Source organism: Pseudorca crassidens, chromosome 1 (genome assembly GCF_039906515.1).
Source record: "Pseudorca crassidens isolate mPseCra1 chromosome 1, mPseCra1.hap1, whole genome shotgun sequence".
Lineage (NCBI taxonomy): Eukaryota > Metazoa > Chordata > Mammalia > Artiodactyla > Delphinidae > Pseudorca > Pseudorca crassidens.
In genome coordinates this window covers 147630815-147654167 of record NC_090296.1, presented here as the reverse complement: position 1 = coordinate 147654167, position 23353 = coordinate 147630815, and the positions used below count along the sequence as shown (strand labels likewise).

Sequence of the window (23353 nt, the reverse complement as noted above, 5' to 3'; positions counted from 1 at the left end):
CGAAGTTTGCTTCCACTGACTTCCCTCCCACCTACCTTCCCTCCCACCCATAAACGCTCAAGTCCAGCTGTTCCATCATATTTTGTCTGTTTCTCATTTCCTGCCGCAGAATCAGTTTTGCTAAGTAGCAAGATGTACAGGAAATAAATTGTCCACACAACATTAACTAATCAATAGACATCAGTTTCAGCCCAGAAGGACTGCAATTTATACCAGATCACTTATTTTCACTATAAAGTCAAACTAGAACGACACCAACCTAAATACACACATTCCGTGGTAACACAAGAAAGGAGATGGACTCTTTTATTACTCTCACTTCAACAACCTCATTTCCACTTTTCCATGCCTGGTTTTTGTTGTTTTTTGATTTTTAAAATCTGGTTGGGTATTTTGCCGAACAAGACTTTCGGTCAATAGCGTATTTCCTGTTACTTTCTTGACCCTGCATGTATCTTCTTCAGCTTTTTTAGGTTGAAACACACACACACACACCCTCCAATCTCCTCTCCATTCCCAAAAAACAAAGGAGTTATTTTTTTAAAAAAGGAAGAAAAGTACCTGAATAAATGCTAATGCTAATAATAATAATAACCCTATGGAAAAATAATACTTATTTTCCTTTAAAGCGAGATAATGGGTATGAAAGCATTCATTCTGTAAACTGAAAAACATATAAACACAAAAATTGTGTTTATTAATGCTCTTACACACCCATAACCACTTGGCATCATTTAACCTAAAACGACATTGTGTAGAACAGGGGCTGACCACTTTCCAAATTAGGGTAGCCAAGTTTGATTCGAGTCTATCGGTCCCTCTGTGGGTGTGGTGGGGGACTGAGGGGACAAAGGAAGGGAAAGCCAGTGTGTGGCTCCACGGATTCTGAACCTGGAGGACTGTCCACATAATGCCTTTTGACACAGAGGTGGGATAAATGAGACGTGCCATGGAACAAACACGGGCAAAGTAAAAATCAGAAATTAACAACCGTCTTTTCAAAAGTAGAGAAGGGACATGGCAGGGATTTGACTTGGTGAGAGCAACCGGCTGCACGCTGGAAACCGATTCCCATCCCTACACCCGCCCTGCGATGACATCCCTACTCCTGCCCTGAGCTGCTCACGTGCTACATCATGGATGTCTCTTATTGCTGAATCTGCAAATGAGTGTCCTTAGCTATTAGCCCTGGTGTCTCTGTAGAAAAAACCTGGAGGTATATCTCTTTAAGGGCTTAAAATGCCTTTACCCCAAAAGAGCACGGTAACAGGCCGAGTGCCTAACAGTGTATACCTTGCTGCTCGTTTCCAGGACTAGCTTTGAATAACATGCGGTAGAGGGGGCTATGTTACATACAGCATCTAACAACATCTTTCTGTCCAGATGTTCCCCAGCATCCTGCCCTTCATACTGCATCTAAGAAATCAAGAGCCTGGTGAGGACTAAATGGTCATTTGCCTTCTGACTCTGTAATGGGATGTAGAGGTTCAGAATATGTCACCCCCAAATATGCCACTTTGGCATACTGATTATTTTGAATTAAAGGTACTTGAGAAACAGCTAGTGCAAGAAGGACACTCTGACCCTCTACTGGAGGAAAGCAGGAGATAAATCTCAGGGGAAGCTACCCTCCCTGTACCAGGGTGGGTAGAAGGCATCCTTATCACCAAAGACAGGGAATTTGGGGCCAAGAAGGCTGTGTAAACAAAGATAAATACGTCAAATCTCCTGTGCTCTTTAAGAAGACAAGCCATCTCTGTGGAACCTGTTCATTAAAGCTTTGGAAAATTCTTCATATGAGATCCTACGACTTACTTCTCTAACCTCCATTTAATCCCAAGATCTCTGTGTTTGAAAAGAAGGAATAAATTACAAATATATTTCATAGACTTTCAGAAATAAAAGATGTCTTACAAATCATCTATGCGAACAGTCTCAGGACGCAGATGAAAAAGCCGAAGTTCCTGTGATCTTGCCTGAGATCGCAGATAGTGGCCAAGCAGAGGATATTACCCTAGGCTTTGGCTTCCAGTCCAGTTCTGTTGCACAATATTATTTAGTCTCACTGAAAACATAATAGGAAGCAGAGCTGTCTCCAGCAAAGAGCCTGTATTCATTCGTGCAACAGTTATTGAGCTCCTGTGACGTGCCCAGGGCTGTACAAGCACTAGGAATAAAATGGTGAAAATCCCAGACACGGTGTCTGCTTTTGCAACGCCTGACTAGTAGGAGAGACCAATTAAACAAACAAATACAATTGTCCCTCGAACAACACGGGGGTTAAGGGCACTGAACCTCCACGCAGTTGAAAACCCGTGTATAATTTATAGTTGGCTCTCCGTATCCGTGTTTCCTCTGTATCCAAGGCTCCGCATCTGGGGATTCACCCAACGGAGAATCATATAGTACTGTAGTCTTTACTATTGAAAACACTCTACGTATAAGTGGATCTGCACAGTTCAAACCCATGTTATTTACGAGACAACTGTAAATGAAATAATTACTTCTTGCAATAAAGGCTAAGAAGGAAATAGAAAAGAGAAGGGCTGGCTTCAGGTAGATGGGTCAAAGAAAACCTCTCTGAGGAGGTGACCCTTGAGCTCAAGGTTGAAAAAGAGGTAGCCCAGTTAAGAGCTGGGAGAAGCATGTTCCAGGCTCAGGGACTGGTCGAAGCAAAAGCCATGGAGGAAAAGGGCACCTTGCATTCTAAAATCATCCAGAAAGTCAGTAATGACGGGAGACTAGTGAGTGAGGGGCAAAATGGTACACATGACATAACATAAGAGCCTGATCCACAAGACTTTGAAAGTCATGGAAAGGGGTATGGATTTTATTATAAGTGTAAAACTAAAGGCAATTCACAAAGAGGTATTAAGCTGGGGAGTTCCTGGTCAGTCCGGCTACCCTGTGAAAATCAGCCTCAATGACACTCTTTCTCAACAGCACCTACATGTCATTTTCCTCTTTTTTTTTTCATGCGGAGGACATAGAAGAAGCATAAAAACATGGGAAAGAGCAAGGCAAGGGCGAAAGCCCAGGGCTCTAGATTTTCAGTCTTGGGATCTTCTTCCATGCCATGCTCTCTCTCGTGAATTAAATGGGGAAACATCCCATTATAAAGAACAGGGTCTGGGACTTCCCTGGTGGTCCAGTGGTTAAGACTCTGCACTTCCATGCAGGCGGTGCGGGTTCGATCCCTGGTCGGGGAGCTAAGATCCCACAAGCTGTGCGGCACAGCCAAGAAATATTTTTAAAAAGTAACAAAGTCAAAAATAAATAAAATGAACAGGGTCTTTGGTTTGAATATTCTTTTGCCACACACAGTTCTAGCATAAGAGTTTTATCCATCAGAATCTTGCCCAAGAAAGATGAATAAGGAGGCAGAAAAAAATGAAATAAGAAGGCAGGAGGAAGGGAAACCAATCTGTTTAGCATGCCAGCAAGCCAATACAGTCTTCTTTGTTATGGAATAAGTTAAATGCACAGGTTATCTTTGGAAATGACAGTCAAAGGAGAAATGAAGAGTGTATGAAGAGAAAACCTTGTGAGAATTACCCTGTGAGGCAGCCCCACAGTCCGCCTAGCCCAGGATGCTGTATCTGTCGGGAGTACACAGGGATGCTTTGTAAGAAGGTGTGGTTATCTTCACAATGTCCAAAGTTAAGCGTCATGCTGGTGTTCCAGCTCAGCCTTAGGCATCACTGTATCAATAGGCTTAGTTGCCACCAGGGAAAAATGTACAGTTGACCCTTGAACAACGCAGGGGTTAGGAGCGACAACCCCCTCCAGTCAAAAATCTGAGTATAGGGACTTCCCTGGCGGTCCACTGGTTAAGATTCCGTGTTCTCAATGCAGGGGGCACAGGTTCAATCCCTGGTTGGGGAACTAAGATCCTGCATGCCACACAGTGCGGCCAAAAAAAAAAAAATCTGAGTATAACTTACAGTTGGCCCTCCTTATACCCAGTTCCTCATATCCGTTCGCAGTTCCGAGTGGGTGGGTCCAACCCACCACAGATTATTTAGTCGTGTAGTATTTACTGCTGAAGAAAATCCAAAACCATGCAGTTCAAACCCGTGTTGTTCAAGGGTCAACTACATCAACAGCTCATATCAGACAAGCTGAGCTTATTTATTTGTCTCATGGGTGCATGCCCTTGTGTGGACACGACCAAAATAATGGGCAAACCTGGTAAAACAAGTGAGTCCCTAAGTACCAAATCAAGATGCTCCAAATAGGGGTGTTGCTGCTTTTAGAGTTTTCCCTCTTTAAAAACGGAGTGGCTTCCAGTTCCCTGTTCCAACAGCCAAAGTTATCGATGCCAGTTGTTAGTTCAGTCTCTCTCCTTCTGCCTGTGAACAGGAAATATGCATGCTGTATGTGGATTAGTTTCTGATACTTCTCATGGCAAAGCTTTTGGCTCCAGGCTCTTACACCTTGAATCTGCCTCCCTGCAGGATGGAAACGAGGGCCCCTGAGCAACCTTGTGCTCTTTCTCCAGAGCAGGGCTGTGCGAATAGCGTCTCCCGGCCACGGCCTCCTTCAGTGTAAGTCCCGGGGAAGATCGAAATGATTGCTTGGCAAGGTGAGGACGGAGGAGCCTGGTGGACCCCACAGGTCTGGTGATGCACACTTAGGGATTGACGTGGCTTCGTTTCCCACATTTCTTTCACACAAAGCACGATTATAGGGAAGTGCTTCCATATGGCCCGCGGAAAACCCCAGCCAAAAAACAGCTTCAGCTGGCCAGATTCAGAGCAGCAACAGACATGAAGGGGCCGTAAGGAAAAGCGAGGATGAGAAACACCGAGTTTTCATGCAGGCAGGCATCTCTGCTAAGTCTAGCCTCAGCCCCAGCACAGGCATATAGAGCCTGAAGACTCGTCAGCAGCCGGCGGGATGCCCCCAGCTCTCACCGCATAGCTCTCCTCGCTGCATTCAGGGATCTGTCTGTGAGCTCCAGCTGCCCTTCCTTTGCAGAAATTAATCAAAAATATTAGATTTTTAGGGGCCCTTCTCCTGGATTGCCCTGAACTGGCATCAGGGGTCTGAGACCCCTTCAAAAAAATCAGAATGGCAAATTTGGGGCTTACGGGGACACATGCATTTTTCTGGAGAGAAAATGCATAATTATCAATAGATTCTCAAAAGGATCTATAATCCCAAAGCTGAAATTCAATGAGAGAGAGAGAGAGGATATGAAGTACCTTATCAAGAGTGAGGAACGATACAGTCAAGCAGGTAAGCCCCTCTCAGCCAGCACAGCCCCCATCCCATCCCCTCCCACCCCAGGGCCTCCTCCACATACTTCTCCAAAAAGACTGGTCTTGACCCAATTTCACTCAGCTTCTACTCTGGTTCAATTAGAATTTTCTCAATTTCTAATCTCTCTCAGACCCTGACAAGATGACATCTTTTCTGATGAGATTTCCACACTTTTTAAAGCCAACAGTAACTGTAGACACTTCCCCAAGGCCTGAGCTGGTGATGATTTTCCCGCATTAGTCCTCTCATCCCAAAGCTGTCCTAGTTAACTCTTCACAGCCCTGCCTGGTTCTTCACTGTCTTCCTCTGGATCTTATTCTTTCCTCTATCTTTAGTTTCTCGTACAATTCACTGTGTTTTGACACCTTTGACAAGACTTTCCTCCACACCCATCAGTAGCTCTCTCAAAAACAATGTGCCGGCGGACCACGTGTTGATTTCGAAATCTGTTTACATTTAATGTTATGTTAGAGGTGTGACATCTTTTGGTACCCATATGAGCAATATCTCCAATAAAAATATTGCTAGCATTTACTGAGCTCTCTCTAGGTGCCAGACACTATGTGGAATGCTCGGCATGACTGAGTTATTTAATCCTGACAATAACCCCACAAAGGCGGTACAACCGCTGTTCCCAGTTTAAAATGAGAAAGTCAAGATACACAGAAAAGTTCAAAAACTTGCTCTGTTTACAGAGCTAGTAAACAACAGGCCCAGGATTTAAACCCAGGCAGTCTGGCCCCAGACTCCGATTTCTTAACCATATTCCTTAACTTCCCTATTCCTTAGTTTTCTCACCTGTAAAATGGGTCGGACAATGTCAAAACCACAATGTAAGGGGGCTGGTGGAATTAAATGATATGCCTGAAGAGAATGTTGGGAATTATAAAGCATTAGATCAATATTACTAATGACAGAATGGATGGAATGTGATATCCTTGGTTTCCCAGCTCCTTAGAAGCCAGTGTGTCATATGCCACAGTTCTGGTCAGCAAGGCAAAACTCCCTGGGGAAGACTTCCCTTCCTGACTAAAGGGCACAGTATTAAAAGAATGCCTTTTGCGCCATCTTCTTCTTTATCATCTGCTGTGTGGATGTGTTGTCTGAGTATTAAATAGTGACTTAGCAACCCCAGATGAAAGCCATACTCTAAGCTGGTGAAGGAGAGACAGGAGCCTGGTTCCTCAAAAACATAGTAAAAACAGCTTCCCCAAACTTGACTGCCAGCTCCAGACTTCTTGTTAGAAGAGATATGTAAACTCCTGTATCTATAAGTTGGGTCTTCTGTGAATTCCCATAGAATGCATCTCTCACTGGTACCCACCACTCAAAGCCAGCTCCTTCAGGAAGCCCATGGATCTCATGGTTTCCAATCTCACCTAGGCCCCCTTGCAGCTACTCCTCTACTTCATTACTGTCTTTTTTTTTTTTTTTTGGCTGCGTTGCGTGGCTTGTGGGATCTTAGTTCACCGGCCAGGGACTGAACCCGGGCCCCAGCAGCGAGAGCACGGAGTCTCGCTGGGAATTCCCCTCCTTACTGTCTTTGATGAGTTCCTTATCCGCCTTTCCTTGATGGGAGCACGCTCGAGTCCCTGATAGCCCTCACTCTTTTCTTTTTTTATTGAAATATAGTTGATTTACAATACTGTGTTACTTTCAGGTATACAGCATCTTAATTCAGTATTTTTGCAGATTATATTCCATTACAGGTTATTACAAGATATTGGGTATAATTCCCTGTGCTATACAGTATATCCTTGTTGCTTATCTATTTTATATATAGTAGTTTGTATCTGTTAACCCCAAACTCCTAATTTGTCCCCCCCCTTTGGTAACCACAGGTTTGTTTTCTACATCTGTGAATTTGTTTTATTTTTTTAATTTATTTTTTATATTTTTTATTTATTTTTTATTTATATTTTAGGGAGCCTGAAATCTTTTCATAATTCCTTGGCACCATAGTATTAGCTCACAAAACACCCACTCGTGCTTATTGTCTGCAGCAGACAATTTATATGATAGTATTTTTTGCAATGAAAGAATACTAAACCTGTTTCTCAAGTCACTAAGCACCCTCCTGCTACAACTATTCCCAAAGCTTGCACAGATATTTTGTTGTACTTAAAATTTTGTTTTTTCTACTGTTAATCCCTTTGCCAATGTTTTATCCTAAAGAAGAAGGAAGTGATGTAGAGATCATAGCTTCCAATGAAGAAAAGGATGGCTGAGAGTAGGGTCATCTGCCTCATCTTTATCCTTCAGTCAGTCTTAACTATGTGTCAGACACTTTTTCATATATAGTCCAATTTGATCCCCACAATGACCCTAAGAGCTGAGCATAATTATTTTTCCCATTTGTGAATCTGTTTTAGAGCCCTCACTCTTAAGCAGCTAACTCTACCTCCTAATGAACAGAGTTTTTAAAGAAAAGACAAAACACTGTATTGGAACACAGTTAATTTCTCAAGGGTGCCTGTAGTTATCCAGTTCTTGACATGGTGTGGGTGTGTACCCCTCCCTTATTCCTGGGAAAATCCTTCCCTTGATACATTCTCTCACCTTCTGTTCACTCCTAAACCCACTGCATTCAGGCTTTGGTTTCAGCCAGAAGTTCGTTGAAACCACTCTTGCTAAGGTCACAAATTTGGCTTCAAATTGCCAAAGAGAAATTTTTGGACCTTAATTCCAGCTCACCTCAAAACAGCATTTAACATGGCCGACTATTACCTCCTTTTTGGAATTACTTATTCCTTCAGCTTCCATACTGCTTTGGCTAAGTTCTGAGTTTACCTACTCTTTTCATTATCTTTTCACTTGAATTCCCTTAAACGTTTTCCCTGGCTAAATTGTCATGACTTCCTGATAGATTCTATATACTCTCTTTGGAGGGACTCAGCTAATTTATAGCTAAAGACCACCAAGATGGGGATTTTGCCACTAGCAACAACGGACTATCATGTTTCAGATCAACTCTTCCACTCCAAAGACAATCAACATCTGTTTGAAGGTATCAGATAGGTATCAAGGCACTGAATACTTAAGGGGCCAAATTTCGGGAAAGAAGAAAAACCCAAGGAGGTGAACGTTTGTCTTTTTTTTTTTTAACATCTTTACTAGAGTATAATTGCTTTACAATGGTGTGTTCGTTTCTGCTTTATAACAAAGTGAATCAGTTATACATATACACATGTTCTGCCTAGAGGGGTGGGATATGGAGGGCGGGAGGGAGGGAGACGTAGGAGGGAAGAGAAATGGGAACATGTGTATATGAACATTATCTTTGATATGCATCTCCTCTCCATGCATTCCTTACCCTGATGAACAGCAAATAAATCCACCCAGCTGCTCAAGCTGGAAAATCTGCAACACCCTACCTCTCTTTTCTCTCTTAGTCTTCGTTCAAAGAATTATCGAACTCCACTGACTCTCTTAAATCTCTCTCCCATCTGTTTCTTCCTCTGCCTCTCCCACCACACGACTCCCGACCAAGGTCTCATTATTTCAAACGCCCTGGAATATTTAAAAACGGCATCCTGCTTAGCCTCCTTGCTTCCTGGCTCACCTCCACATGCAGCCAGAATTATTTCATTAAAACACAAATCTAACCATGCCACTCCACTGCCTAAATGGCTTCAATGACTCCATTTAACCTGAAATGTGAAGCACAATGATGAAGGCCTTTATGGTTGTCTGCTGTCTCATTCCCCCACCCTAACCAAGGTGCAATCCTAGTAGTTCCTCAACAAAGTCCAGGCTTCCCTCTAGGGTCACACCATGAACTTTGTGCTTCCTCTGCCTGGAAAATCCTCCCCACCTTCCACCCCTCCTGTAAGGTTCTCCCCATTTTGGAAGAATAAGTAAAATCCCTATTTCATAAGTTACATCCAAATAAACACGAAGAAATAAAAGAGTTTAAAGTAGGAACACACAGGGACTTCCCTTGTGGCGCAGTGGTTAAGAATCCACCTACCAATGCAGGGGACACGGGTCAGATCCCTGGTCTGGGAAGAACCCACGCGCAGCGGAGCAACTAAGCCCGTGCACCACAACTACTGAGCCCGCGCTTTAGAATCCGCGAGCCACAACTACTGAAGCCCATGCACCTAGAGTCCGTGCTCCTCAACAAGAGAAGCCACCATAATGAAAAGCCCGCGCACCACAACGAAGAGTAGCCCCCGCTCACCACAACTAGAGAAAGCCCGTGCGCAGCAACAAAGACCCAACACAGCCAAAAATAAATAAATAAATTTATAAATTTATAAAAAACTAAAAGTAGGAACACACACAAAAAAGCACTGGCAGAAGGCGCACATGTATAATTTTTTCCCTTTAAGGCAAGGGTCAGCAAACTACAACCTGAGGGTCAAATTCAGCCTGCAGGCTAGTTTTTGTAAATAAAGTTTTATTGGAACACAGCTGTGCCCACTGGTTCACGGGTTGTCTGTGGCTGCTTTTGCCTGGCAACAGCACAGTGTTGAGTCGTTGAGACAGAAACCATATGGGCTGAAAAGCCCTAAAATATTTACTCTCTGACCCTTTACAGAAAAAGTTGACTGACGCCCAAATTTTTTTAAAAAAATTTAAAGCAGATATTATTGAACTTAAAAGATGGAAAAGTCTGAATATGTAGAACTTAGAAACTACTGATTCTACAAACACAAACAATATTGAAAGTCAAATGACAAACAGAGAACATTAGAAATAGGTACAACAGACAAACAAATAGTATATATGCATGATACAAGTGAGGAAAAGATCACCATCCAAATAGGAAAAAGAGTAAATGACTTCAGCAGCTAATTGAAACCTGAAGAAGTATAAATGGGCAAAACATGCATGACGGTATTTTCTACCTTGTTAGCAATCAGAAGGGGGCAAAAAAAAATAATGACTCATAGTTTACCTTAAAAAATCAGCAAATTAAAAAAAAATAGTTATACTCTGTATTGGCATATATTCAAAGAAACAGGTAGTCTTAGAAGAGGTAACTGGAATAGGGACTTCCCTGGCAGTCCAGTACTTAAGACTTCGCCTTCCAATGCAGGAGGTGTGGGTTCGATCCCTGGTGAGGGAGCTAGGATCTCACATGCCTCCTGGCCAAAAGACCAAAACATAAAACAGAAGCAATACTGTAACAAAGTCAATGAAGACTTTAAAAATGGTCCATATCAAAAAAAATCTTAAAAAAAGAGGTAATGGGAATAAAAATTTGATATACTACCCTTTTTGGAAGAAATTTGTCTTTTAGAACACGGGTCAAAAGTTCTTTCCAACGAAAAAGCTTAGCGTTGGGAAAATGTTATTCTAGTATCAGACGGTCTAAAGCACATGTTTTATGGTAACATCGTATCGGGTTTAAAACCTACTTTTTTCAGGAGAAACCTGTGACTTTGATTGTCCCCGCACCAGCCTGCAGGTGGCGCCGTCACCAGCACAGACGCCACAGTTGTCTTCCTTGGCGTTGCTCCCCAGTTGTCGGTCGCAGCCCACTGCCTGCAGACAGACAGAAGCACGGCGGTCAGGAGCGGGTAGAGATACGGGGATGTGAGACCTTCTGTATGTCAGAAACCGTATTTATGGTGTTATCCTTCTTAAATGTATGAGTTGGCTCTCTTTTATGAGGATATACTTTTTAAAAGATATAATAATATATAAAGCTTGACAGTACCCTGTCATTTATATGATTCTTCTCCAAAGGCCAAAGAATTAAAAAAGACTTGAGACTGTCCCTTGACACTCCCACTCTTACTGTTTTATTTATAATTTTATTCAGATATTTTATGTACATAAAATGAATGGAACATTACAGATATTTCCTCTCTCCTCTTTCACCACCTCTTCCCTCTCTTTCTATCCCTACCCTAGTCCTATTCTCTCATTTCTTCCCCCAAATGACCACTATTCTGAAGTTGATGTATATCCTTCTGGTCCATAGTTTTATTTTAATTTTTTTTTTCTGTTTTTAATCTCAATCTATACCTGTATCTTAATACTGACGATATATCCATATCTCTCTATATTCTGTATTTGTATCTTTGCTTTCCTTCTGTTTATCATTATCTATACCTATACCTATCTCTACCTGTATGCCATTATATATATATATGTGTGTGTATATATACAATCTTTATAAAATCTTTTATAAACAATTTTTAAAATGTAAGGAAGGAATTAATGAGAGCGCTATCTCATAGAATATGCTTATACTGATATCCTTCAGTCTCTTGTGAATTACTGCTTTTGTGAGTTGTGTGTATTTGCTAGACTGTGAGCTTCCTTGTATGAGAAAAAGGGCTATGTCTTATATTTCTTTTTATTTTACAAATATGTCCTTTACATGATGTGCGCCCAATAATATTAACTGATGAGCTAGTTTATCTCTACCTCTGCATACACGTTCAACTTTATTTGTATTTATATGCCTGGTGTGTAAGTGCAGAGACCTCAGAGGCAAACAGCCCACTTACAAAACCTGCCCTGTCCTACCGCCCCTTTCAAGCTGCAGGGTGTTGAACAACTGAAACTCTAGGAGACTCATTTTCCTCAAGAGTAAAATAGGGACAATAATACATACTCCACGTAGGGTCTACTAAGAATGAAATGAGAAAATATATGTGAAACTCTTAGTACAGTGATTAGAATACTCAAAGGGCTCATCAAAAGAGAGCCCCTTTAATCTCTCTCTGTTTTTCATTTTGTTTTGACTGCTGGGTTGAGCCCCTATGCTTTGGTTTGGAGAACTGCTGGATCAGATTTTGTATCCAAGGTGTTGAAGAGAATATAAAACAGGACGAAGTTGGAACCACATCTATAGACTATTCTTTCCAAAATGCTGGTGCTGAAGGGAAGGAAAAAGATCAAATGAAAGTTTCAGGGCGAGGTAGGAAAAGTTCCAAGGAAGTTTAAGGAAAAGCCTATGATTAGAGATATTTTCAAATTCACAAAGGGCTGTCATGAAGAAAGGGTTTACATTTGTTCTGTGTATTTTCAAACGGTGAAAGCTACAGGTTTAGGGATAATTTAGTTCAATATGAGAAAGTTTTTAAAGGCAGAGTTATCCAACAATAAATATTCAACCATGGGCTAGGTAGGAGACTTTTTGGCAGGAAAATTGGAGAGGGGATTAAATTATTTGATGAGCAGCTGAATCCTTTGAGACCCTTTCATCCTGATTATATGATTTTTATAAAGATAATAGTAAAATATTAATAATAATAGCTGATTTTTATTGAATGCTTACCACGTACCTGGCATTATGCCAAGTATGTTATACACATTATTTCATTTAATCTTCATAGCAACCTCCTGATACCTTCTATCTCTATTTTACAAATAAGGCATCTGAGGGTCACTGAGGTTATATGACTTTCCTACGTTACACAGCGAGTGTATTGTTTTAAAACCTGTTTTAAAACCCAGTTCATCTGACAGCAGAATCCTAACACTATGCTATACCTTCCTCACCTTTAGTATCAGCAGATGGACAACAATGAACCCAGGTACATAGGCCATTATGTTAACATTTACAAGTACATGTGGAATAACTTAAGAGTGATTGATTTTGGAAACACACTTGCGTGGTTGAGATTCAATCAGTGAGTAACTTGTGTTCATGCAACTTTCTCAAAGGGTAGTAATTCTACCATCAAATTATAGAAACACTGTTCCTCGGCCAAGCTCTGTCCTCACACATCTGTGTCCCTGAGCACTTTGCATTTCATAAGAATGAGAATCACCCTTTATCTGGTCCATCCAGGAAGGGTGTGGGTTTAGGAGCTAGGATGGGTTTGTTTTGAAGAGTGTTTAGAGCCTTGCAAGACCCTGGGCAATCGAATACCCCCCTGAGCACTGACATTTATTTCATAATTTTTAAAGCTAGAGTTCATCCAAACATTACAGCCAAAAATAAGCATGTGAAAACATCACAGAAAAATAATATCTGAAAAGGAGGTCTCGTTGCCTTGTGATTCATAGGGTATAAGCCAGAACTGCCCTTGAATTTGAGGGACTACCGAATTTTCACTCTCACTTCACATCCTAATGAACACTGAGCAACTTTCTAAGAATTGCCTCAAGTATTTTCAACTTCTGTGGCTTTTCCTGAAGTCAAGATCTCTAGTTGTAATGATTTAAAAACCACTAATCGATAAACATAGCAATAAAATTTATTAACATCCATATACAACCAATTTCTATAGAGCCAGGCACTACAGAGTATAAATTAGTAAGACAAGATTTATATTCTACGGTGTAGTTAATGAGACAAGTTATACAAGATAGGGGATAATATAAACAAATATTTAAGATATATGAGCAGTGCTCTGGGGAATAAATACACATATATAAATCATCACTTCAGCTAAGGATTATTTCATAGTACTGGCATATGATTTCTTAATCAGCTCATAGAAGTCAGTGTTTAAATAAGGGTCGTTACTCCGTATGAAGCAAAACATGAATTTTCCAGCTCAGTCAAATATAATCCTTCAAGAAGCAAAGAATTTTTTGAGTCAACTTCTGCTTGAGATCTCTGAAAACTGGATTCTACCTTACAAAAAATTCTAACATTCCTGCCTGAAAAATCAGAGGATATGGAGCTATGGTAATCATTAGGAATATTCATAAATATTTAGCTTCTCCAGCCCATGGAGGACTGCACTTCCCCACCCCCTTAGAAATTAAGTGTAGTCATTGACTGCCTTTAGCCAATGAAATATGAGTCTAAGTGTCTGTGTCACTTCTGTAAGAAGCTTCAAGGGTCAGTGTGTGAGTCACACATTCCCCTTCTCACTGCTGTAGTTATTATGCAAAACGTGTTCCAATAAAGCCTCCCTCAGTCTGGGTCTCTGAGACGTTCAAGAGCAAAGACTCCTGCTGACCCACGTTGGCCAAGGAGCGTGAGCTAAAAGTCACCTTTAATTGTTTGAAGCCACAGAGCTTTAGGGGTTGTTGGTTACTGAAGGAAAAACCTAGCCTGTATTATACTAGAGTACTATTTAACTATTAATGGATAGAGCAGGGCCATTAACATCAAAGGGTTGCTTGAAACTGGCCATTTCACATTAAAATCCAGATTTCTGGCTCCTGTTGACAAATGAAAACTCTGACATGTTTATACACGGTTGCCCCCTTGAGCATATTAATGAGCAGATATGTATTCTCCAGCTCATGACAGCCCTCATCACTCACTATGACTAGACTTGAGCAGTTTTCTTCCAGAGTGGAGGGTAGATATTTGAGTTTCAGCCTCTATACTAAACTGTCTAAGCATCACTCACCTATCGTGCTGACTGCTGTCTACTAGAATCACATCTTACTTCCAGTTAGAAAATTTGGCTATATTTGTAGCAATACAAAATGTACAAATATCATCAGTATAGCGCCATGGCTAAGAAAACATTTTGGAATTCGGTTTCCTGGGTTCAAATTCCAGCTCTACCATTTTCTAGCTGTGCCGTCCGGGCAAATGACTTAGCCTCTTCAAATTCCAGTTTCCTTATAGACAGAGTGGGGATAATGACTATCCCAGCTTCATAGTGTACGATGAGCTAACACAGTAAAGTGCTTAGACAATGCCTGACACCTTGTAAGCACCCAGTAAGTGTTAGATGCTATTCTTTTTACTAGAAATACAAAGTGATTTCTTCATTTACACAGTTGTCAAGGAATTCAATAAATGTGAATGATAAATCAGACTTGTTCTGCAGATCTGGTTCCAACCAGGTCCTGTTTCTGATAAAAATCAGACCTCCAAAGCAGAAGCAAATTTCATTCAGTGTGTATAGTTGTCTCATGCTGTCTGCTGTGCTCAGACTCACAGTAGGTTCTTCCCAGGAGCACGGTGACAGGGTCATGTAAATGAGCAAACTGTAAACACACTTGCAAAGATGATTTGTAGTCTCTGTCAAGTGAACATCAGGGCTCAGTTCACTGATCCTAAGGCAATCAGAGAGAATCACACAGTTTACTTTCTCCCATCCTAATGGCTGTGGACAGCCACAGCCACATTGTATGGGAAAGGGAATTTACGTGAACATTGTCCTGTGGAAGGAAAGATACTGAATTCAACTTAGAAGCGTCTGAGTCACTTTTGAAGAAGGACATGCAATTCTTTTGACCTGAAGAGCCTTTGCCAGAAGATCACTCAGCTTTCAGAGAGGTATCACCTATGACTGCCCAAAGAATCCACTTACTCATGAGACTCAACAGAAACATGATAGGAAGCACATATTTTAAAGGAACTAATTCGGCACTGAAAACCAACTTTATCCTGCAATCCCCTTCAAACCCTGGAAACTACTGGAGCAAACTATGCACTTCAGACAAATAAGAGGGAGCTCTGGTCAGTGCCCACAAGGAGAAACCAGGGAAAGAGAACCAGTGTAGCCTACAGGGCTCCTGGTGACAGCGGTTCTGCTGGGCTCCTGAAATGTTGTTCATGAAAGAACCAATTTGGTTTTTTTTAATGAACGTTAATGTTTTTTAAATGTATCACATAAACTAGTTGTACTTATTTTCATGCTGCCTTATAAATTAAAAAAACACTATAAAACCATCTATTTACATTCGTCCTTAATAGCAAAATCAACTCTTTCTTTTTTTTTTTTTTTTTGTTTGCTCAATACATTATTTTTTTTCAGTTGGGGTGTAGTTGCTTTACAATGTTGGGTTAGTTTCTACTATACAGCGAAGTGAAGTAGAGTTCCCTGTGCTATACAGCTCATTCTCATTAGTTATTTATTTTATACATATTAGTGTATATATGTCAATCCCAAACTCCCAATTCATCCCACCCCCATTTCCCCCCTTGGTGTCCATATATTTGTTCTCTATATCTGTGTCTCTGTTTCTGCCTTGCAAACAGGTTCATCTGTACCATTTTTCTAGATTCCACATATATGCCTTAATATACGATATTTGTTTTTCTCTTTCTGACTTACTTCACTCTGTATGACAGTCTCTAGGTCCATCCACGTCTCTACAAATGACCCAATTTTGTTCCTGTTTATGGGTGCATAATATTCCATTGTATATATGTACCACATTGTATATATGTACCACATCATTCGGCTGTCAGTGGGCCTTTAGGTTGCTTCCATGACCTGGCTATTGTAAATAGTGCTGCAATGAACATTGGGGAGCACGTGCCTTTTTGAATTATGGTTTTCTCTGGGTATTTGCCCAGTAGTGGGATTGCTGGGTCATATGATAATTCTACTTTTAGTTTTTTAAGGAACCTCCATACTGTTCTCCATAGTGGCTGTATCAATTTACATTCCCACCAACAGTGCAAGAGAGTTCCCTTTTCTCCACACCCTCTCCAGCATTTATTGTTTGTAGATTATTTGATGATGGCCTTTCTGACTGGGGTGAGGTGATACTTCACTGTAGTTTTGATTTGCATTTCTCTAATAATTAGTGATGTTGAGCATCTTTTCAGGTGCCTCTTGGCCATCTGTATGTCTTCTTTGGAGAAATATCTATTGAGGTCTTCCGCCCATTTTTTGATTGGGTTGTTTGTTTTTCTGATATGAGCTGCATAAGCTGTTTGTATATTTTGGAGATTAATCCTTTGTCAGTTGCTTTGTTTGCAAATATTTTCTCCCAGTCTGAGGGTTGTCTTTTCATCTTTTTTATGGTTTCCTTTGCTGTACAAAAGCTTTGAAGTTTCATTAGGTCCCATTTATTTATTTTTGTTTTTATTTCCATTACTCTAGGAGGTGGACCAAAAAAGATCTTGCTGTGATTTATGTCATAGAGTGTTCTTCCAATGTTTTCTTCTAAGTTTTATAGTGTCCAGTCTTACATTTAGGCCTTTAATCCATTTTGAGTTTATTTTTGTGTATGGTGTTAGGGAGAATTCTAATTTCATTCTTTTACATGTAGCTGTCCAATTTACTCATCACCACTTATTGAACAGACTGTCTTTTCTGCATTGTACATTCTTGCCTCCTTTGTCATAGATTAGTTGACCGTATGTGGGTGGGTTTATCTCTGGGCTTTCTATCCTGTTCCATTGATCTATCTTTCTGTTTTTGTACCAGTACCATACTGTCTTGATTACTGTAGCTTTGTAGTATAGTCTGAAGTCAGGGAGCCTGATTCTCCCAGCTCCGTTTTTTTTTTTTTTTTTCCTCAAGACTGCTTTGGCTGTTCGGGATCTTCTGTGTCTCCATACAAATTTTAAGATTTTTTGTTCTAGTTCTGTGAAAAGTGCCATTGGTAATTTGACAGGGATTGAACCTGTACATTGCTTTGGGCAGTATACTCATTTTCACAATATTGATTCTTCCAATCCAAGAACATGGTATATCTTTCCATCTGTTTGTGTCAACTTTGATTTCTTTCATCAGTGTCTTATAGTTTTCTGAGTACAGGTCTTTTGCCTTCTTAGGTAGGTTTATTTCTAGGTATTTTATTCTTTTATTGCAATGGCAAATGGGATTGTTTCCTTAATTTCTCTTGCATATTTTTCATCACTAGTGTTTAGGAATGCAAGAGATTTCTGTGCATTAATTTTGTATCCCGCAACTTTACCAAATTCATTGATTAGTTCTAGTAGTTTTCTGGTGGAAACTTTAGGATTTTCTATGTATAATATCATGTCATCTGCAAACAGTGACTGTTTTACTTCTTCTTTTCCAATTTCCATTCCTTTTATTTCTTTTTCTTCTGTGATCGCCATGGCTAGGACTTCTAAAACTATGTCGAATGAGAGTGGCTAGAGTGGACATCCTTGTCTTGTTCCTGATCTTAGAGGAAATGGTTTCAGGTTTTTTTTTTGTTGTTTTTTTTTTTGCGGTACGCAGGCCTCTCACTGTTGTGACCTCTCCCGTTGCGGAGCACAGGCTCCAGATGCGCAGGCTCCGCGGCCATGGCTCATGGGCCCAGCCGCTCCGCGGCATGTGGGATCTTCCCGGACCGGGGCACGAACCCGCATCCCCTGCATCGGCAGGCGGACTCTCAACCACTGCGCCACCAGGGAAGCCATGGTTTCAGTTTTTCACCATTGAGAATGATGTTTGCTGTGGGTGTGTTGTATATGGCCTTTATTATGTCGAGGTAGGTTCCCTCTATGCCCCCTTTCTGGAGAGTTTTTATCATAAATGGGTGTTGAATTTTGTCAAAAGCTTTTTCTGCATCTACTGAGATGATTGTTTGGTTTTTATTCTTCAGTTTGTTAATATGGTGTATCACACTGATTGATTTGTGTATATTGAAGAATCCTTGCATCCCTGGGATAAATTCCACTTGATCATGATGTATGATCCTTTTAATGTGTTGTTGGATTCTAGTTTGCTAGTATTTTGTTGAGGATTTTTGTGTCTGTATTTATCATAACTTTGTTTAATGGTTTACAGGCTACACGTGAGTTTTCAGCATGATTCAAAAAAAATTACTTTCTTTCCAGTGGTACCTTTAGTTCATGTCTGCCTCTCTTGTCCTCAGACCCTTCCTGCTGCATTGAGAGCCTTAAAGGAAAGGCCGCACGACAGTGTCTCAGTGACGAGCTGGGTTTACATGTTCAGCAAAACTGGGCAATATTAGACCATCAACAGTTTGGTAATAAGGATGATGAACTGTACTCTATGGGTATCTTTTCATCTGTTCAGATTATCCTTCTTATTTGAGAATACGTTTTATTTTTCCAGGCAATTCTGTAATTATCAATGTAACAGGTTCTTGAGACCTCCACACCTCATAAGATAAAGAGTCAATATCCATACCATTTCTTTTTTAACTTTTTATTTTATATTGGAGTATAGTTGATTAATGAAAGAATAAATTTAAAATAGGGCCTATAAGGAGAGTAACATCTCCTTTATACAGACTGAAGAGACCAAGGCTCAGAGACAGTAAGCAGTCACAGGAAACTACTACATCCTGCACCAGGCAGTGTTCACTCCAACCATGTCACTGAGACTGCTTAAGCTGAGGTCTTGGTCGAAATGAAGCAGGCATATTTCAGTTCTTTTCCCTCTTGACTTCTCTGAAGTATTTGGCACTGCGAACTTCCTTCTTAAACACTCACCCACCCATATCTTGTTTTTTCCCAGTTTTCTATTAAACAGAAGACTGTTTTGTGTAGTCTCCATCATGTGTACCTCTTCCAGTGCTTGCCCCTGAAATGATGGGGCCAGAACTCTGTCCTTGGGAATCTGCCCTTCTCACTCAGTCCCTAAGGACATACATTAGCTTTAACCATGGGACGACCCCCAGATCTATATTCCCCATCTAGAATTCTCTCCTAAGCTCTAGATTCATGTATCAACTTGGATATCCACAGGTACAGCAGGCTCATCATCTTCTCCCCACATACTTGGTCCTCACTCAGTATTTTCTGTCTTGGTGAAGGGCTTCATCATCTACTTAGTTATTATGTCAGAAATCCAGACATCATTCTCAACTTCTCTCTCTCTTTTTTTCCCACATCCAATCAAACATCCAGCCCTAAAAGATCTGCTTCTTTAATCTGTAGAATTTGTCTCCCCTTCTTCAGTCACCCTACCTCCACCTTACTTTAAGCCCTTGTTATCCCAACTTGACCTATTATTATCTGCTCCAACCCTGTCTTCCCCAAATAATCTGCTACATTGCCACTTGAGTGATCTTTCTAAAAACAATCCCAACTCAGCTATTTCTTATAAAATTCTTCAATGTTTCCTCTCCTCTTACAACTATCAGAATAAGTTCACGATTGGTTTCCACCTACATCTGTTGCCTCAATTTCAAGCATTATCCCACAGGTATTTTTCACCTCAGCTCTACAGAATGAGTCAAAGATGTTTAAACACACCTACTATCACATCTCTTCACCAGCGCTACTCCTTGTGCTTGGGATTCTCTTCCTCATCTTGATATATGTAACTTCTACTCAACTTTTCAAAACCTCGGTGTCAAAACATTACCTTGATCACATTGCTCTTCCTTAGCCCAGATTAAACTGTTTGTCGGTAACAATTATTTTTCATTATAAAAGCAATACACACTCATTGTCAAAAACTTGTAAAACAAAAAAGCATAATTCCACTGACAAATAATAGCTATTATTATCATTTAGTGGAAGAGCTCAAAAGTTAACTGGTGGTTACAAAGGGAAACCATTGACAGCATATGAGATAGAAAAATGAAGTAGTAAACTCTGACCTTAGGGAAGATTAAGCAACAGCAAACATCAAATAAGATGGTTTAAGAGTAGGAAAGAAAGGAAGAGAGACTGGTTAGGCTACCAAGGGAGACTGACTAGTTTAGTCTTGGGGTAGAAAGGTGAAAGTGAGAGAGGAAAGAAGAGTAAAATGTGAGAGATTTGATAGAGGTACCGGGATAGAGGACACGCAAGCAAATACACTCGGTGACTACAATATGAATTCAGGAAGGTAACACTGAGAATTGTGGTGTCATAAGCAGAAATGAATAGAAATAGCAGTTAGAATAACCAGTGGATCTGGGAAGAACAATACTAGTTCATTTGAGAAGGGGTGGGGATTGGAGGAATTCCGACGGTGTATTGGAGGAATTTGTGGAATCTCCCAGAATGGGTATCAAGCTTGAACTAGAAAATTCAGGATTGGAGGCTGAGAGAGAAATGAAAGAACGACCAAGAGTTATGAAAAGCCTCTGCATCTGCGAGTAGATGAGACTCATTTATTCAACCAGTTTTTAAGTGAGGACCTTTGATGGGGCCAGACATTGTCAGGGTACTGGGGTATGGCAGTGAGTCTAAATGTACCAATTAAAAAGACAGAGAATGTCATAGTAGATCACAGAACAAGATCCAACTATCTGTTGTCTGAGGAAACCCACTTTAAATATAAAAGCATCTATAAATTAAAAGTAAAGGGATGGAGAAAGACACAGTATGCTAACATTAATAAAAATAAAGCAGGGGTAGGTATATTAATTTCAGACAGAGCAGACTTCAGAGCAAGGGGAGTTATCAAGGGCATTTATGTAATGATAAAGGTGTCAATACTCCAAGAAAACATAACATTCTTAATGTGCATATGCCTAACAATGGAATGCCAAAACACACGAGGCAAAAACCTACAGAACTGCAAGGAAAAGTAGATGAATCCACTATTATAGTTGGAGACTTCAACACCCCTCTATCAGAAAGAGGATAGATCCAGCAGGTGGAAAACATTGAGAAGAACTAAATAAATGGAGAGATATTCCTTTCTTGTGGATAGGAAGGTTCAATATTATCAAGATGTTAGCTCTTTCCAACTTGATTCCACAAAGTTATTTTGTGGGTATTAACAAACTGATTCTAAAGTTTACATAAAGAGGGAAAAGACCCAGAACAGTCAACACAATACTGAAGGAGAAGAACAGTGTCAGAGGACTAACACTGCCCAACTTCAAGGCTTATGAATAAAGCCAAAGTAATCAAGATGGTATGGTATTGGAAAAAGAGTAGACAAAAAGGTCAATGGAACGGAATAGAGAGCACAGAAATCAACTGACATGAATACAATCAAATGATCTTTGACAAAGGAGCAAAGGCAATACAATGGAAAAAATAGTCTCTTCAATGAATGGTGCTAGAACAACTGCACATCCACATGCAAAAAAAATGAATCTAGACACAGACTTACATCCTTCACAAAAACTAGCTCAAAATGGATCACAGACCTAAATGTAAAACACAAAACTATAAAACTCCTAGAAGGTAACCTAGAAGAAAACCTAGGTGACCTTGGCTATGATGATGACTTTTTAGCTATAACACCAAAAGCATGATCACTGGAAGAAATTACTGATAAGCTGGACTTCATTAAAATCAAAAGCCTCAGGACTTCCCTGGTGGTCCAGTGGTTAAGACTTCGCCTTCCAATGCAGGGGGTGCGGGTTCGATCCCCACGGGTTTGGGGAGCTAAGACCTCACACGCCTCGCAGCCAAAAAACCCAAACGTGAAACAGAAGTAATACTGTAACAAATTCAATAAAGACTTTAAAAATGGTCCACATCAAAAAAAAATCTTAAAAAACTAAATGAAAATCAAATCAAATCAAAAGCCTCTGGTCTGTAAAAGACACTGTCAAGAGAACAAGAAGACGAGTCACACTGGGAGACAATATTTGCAAAAGACACATCTGATAAAGGACGGTTATCCAAAATATATAAATCACTCTAAACAGTAAGAAAATAAGCAACCCAATTAAAAAATGGGCAAAAGACCTGAACAGACACCACATCAAAGAAGATATATAGGTGATAAATAAGCATGTGAAAAGATGCTCAACATTACATGTCATTAGGGAATTGCAAATTAAAACAACAATGTGATACCCCTACACACGTATTAAAATGACCAAAATCTGGAACAATGACACCACCAGATGCTGGAGGTGATGTGGAATGACAGTACTCTTACTCATTGCTGGTAGGAGTGCAAAATGCAGTCACTTTGGAAGACAGTTTGAGACTCTCTTACTAAAATAAACATACTCTTACCATGATGCAGCAATCATACTCCTTGGTATTTACCCAAATGTACTGAAAAGTTGCGTCCATACAAAAACCTGCACATGATGTTTATAGCAGCTTTATTCATAATTGCCGAAACTTGGAAGCAACCAAGATGTCTTTCAGTAGGTGAATGAATAAATAAAATGTGGCACATCCTGACAATGGAATATTAATCAGCACTAAAAAGAAATGAGCTATCAAGTGATAAAAAGACAGAGGGAAAATTTAGATGCATACTACTAAGTGAAAGAAGCCAATCTGAAAAGCCTACACTGTATGATTCCAACTATATGACATTCTAGAAAAGACAAAACTATGGAGGAAGTTAAATGATCAGTGGTTACCAGGGGTTAAGAGTGGGAGGGATGAGTAGGCAGAGCACAGAGGATTTTTAGGGGAGTGAACATACTCTGTATGATACCACGATGACAGATACATGTCATTATACTTTTGTCCAAACCCATGGAATATCCAACTCCAAGAGTGGACCCTAATGGAAACTATGGACTTCGGGTGACTATGGTGCAGCAATGTAGGTTCATCATTTGTAATAAAGGTACCACTCTGGTGGGGGAGCGTTGAAAATGGTGGAGGCTCTGCATGTGTGCGGGCAGG

General features: G+C 40.3%; 1 protein-coding gene across 1 annotated transcript in view; it reads right to left on the bottom strand.

Annotated features, from left to right (window-relative positions):
- The window catches only part of ADAMTSL3 (ADAMTS like 3), a 366545-nt gene that overhangs the window by 193656 nt on the left and 149536 nt on the right, over window positions 1-23353 (bottom strand). The window contains exon 7 of the mRNA XM_067698448.1: window positions 10632-10758. Coding sequence (XP_067554549.1) covers window positions 10632-10758 — 127 coding nt within the window. The remainder of the gene's footprint in view (window positions 1-10631; window positions 10759-23353) is intronic.